Consider the following 4,250-nt stretch of genomic DNA (forward strand, 5'->3'; position numbering starts at 1 on the left):
ATAAAATCACATGAAAGATTCTGCCTGATTTTTCTTTTATTGAATTCTTACTATATGGGCAAAAGCCTAAATATTGAAGAGGCAAGCATTAATTAAATTACTCAAATTTTGTGCCTCAATAGCTAAATATGGCCTTTTTCATGAAAGCCTATAAGGAAAAATGATAATTTGGTTAAAAGAAAAGAAAAAAAGAAAAACATAACATTTGAATAAAGTTTGTTGTATAATAGTCAAAGTACTAGGAGTTCCATTTTATCAGTATAAATTTTATATAATTATAATTAAGCAACTTATGTTTTATATTAATAAAGACTTTCTAGTACTAACAGAAAAAATCTCTTACTCATTTTTTAATATTTTGAAAAATCAGACTTTAATATTTGATTCTATAGTCATTCTCTTTCACTATACATAACTAAATTGTTTTTGTGTTATGGTGCAATTTTTCAGATGTACAAGAAACCATTTGCAAAAGTCCATCCATCAAAAATATGTTACAAATAATACCACTTCTGGTAAGTCTTTCAATAAACATTCTTTTCTTATTTTAGGAAACATTATGATTTCATGTACACATCATTAGAAGAACCCTTTGTTGATATCAGTTTTTCTTAAGATTGGTTTTTAGACAATTTTCTCTACTCCAACCAACTTTTTCTCTGAAGATGTTTCATTAAAATCAAATAAATATCCTCACATTAGAAATATCAGAATGTAAATATTTTTATATTATATCCAGAGTATTGTATCAGTCATGACAGGATACATCAATCATCAAATAAGATCATGTATGTAGATTAATTAGAAATTGAAAATTATAATGATATCTGCCTTTTCCCACATAACTTCTATGAATTGAGATTCAAAACTAAATATTTTTATTTATTGTTATTTTGAATCTTTTTTTTTCCTGGCATTGAATTCTAGTAAAGATACACATAAAAACCACTTTGCAGTCTAACAGAGTGAAAGGCATCTATATGGAAGTACATAAAAACAATTGTAATACTTAGTAAGACTGTGTGAAGTACAAGCTATAGAAACTACAGGAGGAAAAAATCTTATCTGGCTAGAGTAGACCAGAAGACATATTCAAGTTTACATAAAGGGTTCCACAAACTAAAATACTACTTGTACTTGCATGGTTATCAATATAGATATTCACCAGAGAAGTGGTTTTTTTTGTTTTGGTTTGGTTTGGTGTTTTTTTTTTTTTTTTTTTTGAGAATTGAATGCTTACATGGTTTTTTTTTTCTCATTGAGTTTATTGGTACATTTTAGGTATACAGTAAAGTTACAATCATCATTGGGATCTTGTACCTTTACATGACAGGTCTTGGTTCTCATTTTTTCCCCATACGCCTGCCCTCCCTTCACCCCTCCTCCCTTCCCTATTTACAGAAGCTTTATTTCCATTTTTTCATTTTCTCAAATTTTTTTCTTTTCCTTTATTTCCCTTCCCCTACCCTTCCTAATGCCCCTACACCTTTAGCCCTTTTCTTCCTATTTCACATTGTCAGTTATACCATTAAGATCTTATTTACAATTATAGTTTTTCACACAAAAGAAACTATTCGGTATTTACACATGTGTGACTGATTTGTTTCACTTAAGAGTATGACCTCAATATGCATCCATTTTACTGTGAATGACTCTAATATCTCATTCTTTATGGCTTAGTAGTAGTCCATTTATAGAAAAACCACATCTTCTTTATCCAGTCTCCAACTGATGGTCAACTGGGCTGTTTCCAAGTTTTAGCTATTACAAACTGTGCTGCTATAAACATGGGCTCTTATATATTACTGTAGTATGATTGTTTTAATTCTTTTGGAAACATACTCAGCGGAGGGATGGCTGGGTCAAATGGAACCTCTAATCCCAGCTCTTTGAGGTATCTCCATATTGACTTCCATAGTGGTTGCACCAGTCTGCACTCCCACCAACAATAGAGAAGGGTTCCTTTCTCCCCACAACACTGCCAACATTTGTTATTTGTTAATTTCTTGATAGTAGCCATTCTTCATGGGGTGAAGTAAAATCTCAGTGTTGTTTTCATCTGCATCTCTCAAATGACCAGTGATGTGGAAGATTTTTTCATATATTTATTTGATACTTTTACTTCTTTGAGAAAGGTCTGTTCATTTTAGATGCCCATTTTTTAATTGGTTCTTTATATTTGGGGACCTCATTTTTTTTTAGTTCTTTATATGTTCTAGATAATAGTCCTTTGTCTGAGGAGTGGCTGGTAAAATTTTTTTCCCACATTGTAGGTTATCTCTTAGTTCTGTTGATGGTTTCTTTTGCAATGCAGAAGCTTTTTAGTAAGATGAGATCTCAGTTGTTAATTCTTTGTTCTAGTTCCCATGCTACTAATGATTTGTTCATAAAGTCTTTTCCTATGCCAGTGTCTTCAAGGGTTCTGCCTAACTTCTCTTCCAGGAAATTTAGTATCTCTTTTTTAATATTTACATCTTTAATCCACATGGATTTTAGTTCAGTTCATGGTGAAAGATAAGTGTCTAGTTTTAATCTTTGGCAGGTTGAAATCCAGTTTTTCCAACACAATTTATTAAAGAAGCTATCGTTCCTACAGTGAGGATCATATGCTCTTTGTAAAACATGAGGTAATTGAATACATCTGGCGTTGTTTCTGTATCTTCCGATCTATTCCACTGGTCCTCAGGTCTGTTTCTTTGCCACTACCATGCTGTTTTTATCACAGTGGATTTGTAGTATAGTTTCAAATTCGAAATTGTCCTACCTGCTGAAATGTCTCTGTTGCCTAGGATGGCTTTTGCTATTCTAGGTCTCTTCTGGTTCCAAATGAATTTTTGGATTCTTTTTTCTAGTTCTATGAAATATGCTGTTGGAATTTCAATCAGCATTGCATTAAATCTGTATAGCAGTTTGGTAGTATGGCCATTTTCACTATGTTGATTCTTCCTATCCAGGAGCAGGGGATATCTTTCCATTTTCTTATGTCCTATTTGATCTCTTTTTTCAGAGTGCTGTATTTTTCAATGTAGAGGTCTTTTGCTTCCTTCATCAGATTGATTCCTAGATACTTAATTTTTTTGGATGCTATTGTGAAAGGAATTGTTTCCCTAATTTCTCTCTTAGTAAGCCTGTTATTTGTGTACAAGAAGGTTATTGATTTTTGAGTGTTGAACTTGTATCCAGCTACTCTGCTAAAAGTGTCAATTAAGTCTACAAGTCTTTCTATCAAATTTTTTGGGTCTTCAATATAGAGTATCATCTCATCAGCAAATAGTGACAGTTTAACTTCTTCTGTTCCTATCTTTATTGCTTTAATTTCTTTCTCTTGTCTAATTGCTGTGGCTAATGTTTCCAGAACTACATTGAACAGGAGTGATAGTGAGCATCCTTGTCTTGTTCTGTGATTTTAACATGAAGGTTTTCAGTTTTTGGCTATTTAATATGATGTTGGCTGTTGGTTTTTCACAGATAGCCTTTATTAAATTGAGATATAGACCATCTATTCCAATTGCAGTTGCAGGGTTTTTATCATGAATGGGTGTTGAATTTTGTCAAATGCTTTTTCTGCATCTATGAAGAAGATCATATGGTTTTGTCCTTGACTCTCTTAATATAGTGAATTACATTTATTGATTTATGTATGTTGAACCATCCTTGCATCCCTGGAATAAATCTGACTTGGTCAGGGTGTATGATCTTCTTAACGACCCTCTGTATTCTGTTTGCCAGTATCTTATTAAGGATTTTTGCATCTATGCTCATTAAGGAGATTGGCCTGTAGTTTGCTTATTTAGTTGGGTCTTTCCCTGGTTTGGGAATGAAAGTAATACTTGCTTCCAGGAATGAATTTGAAAGTATTGCTTCCCTTTCAATTTCATTGAAAAATTTAAAGAGTAGTGACAGTAGTTCTACTCTAAATGTCTTGTAAAATTCAGCAGTTGATCCATCAGGACCTGGGCTTTTCTTCATCGGTAAACTTTTAATTACATTTTCAATTTCACTGATTGTAATTGGAGGGTTTAGAATTTTTTTATCTTCTTCATTCAACTTTGTTAATTCATAAGTATCTAGAAATCTGTCCACTTCTGCTGTGTTTTCCATTTTATTAGAGTATAGGTTTTCAAAGTAGGTATTCATGGTCTGCGATCACCCGGCGGCGTGCGCGTGAGCTCCCGGCCTGCGCGGGAGCTCCCGGCCTGCGCGACAACAGACCCAGGAAGGACCCAAGGACCCCAGAGGGGGTTTTTCTC

At 33.3% G+C, this 4,250-nt stretch overlaps 1 protein-coding gene across 5 annotated transcripts in view; it reads left to right on the plus strand.

Moving 5' to 3' along the window:
- The window catches only part of Cep126 (centrosomal protein 126), a 133,437-nt gene that overhangs the window by 68,898 nt on the left and 60,289 nt on the right, over positions 1-4,250 (plus strand). For all 5 annotated transcript variants that reach the window (XR_783882.2, XR_783883.2, XM_010642039.2 and 2 more), the window contains one exon: positions 451-515. Coding sequence is in view for 3 of the 5 variants with exons in the window: in XM_010642039.2 (XP_010640341.1) it covers positions 451-515 (65 nt within the window). In the remaining 2 variants the exon portion in view is untranslated. The remainder of the gene's footprint in view (positions 1-450; positions 516-4,250) is intronic.

The sequence above is a fragment of the Fukomys damarensis genome, unplaced genomic scaffold, assembly GCF_012274545.1.
Source record: "Fukomys damarensis isolate Sample0158 unplaced genomic scaffold, DMR_v1.0_HiC HiC_scaffold_16, whole genome shotgun sequence".
NCBI lineage: Eukaryota > Metazoa > Chordata > Mammalia > Rodentia > Bathyergidae > Fukomys > Fukomys damarensis.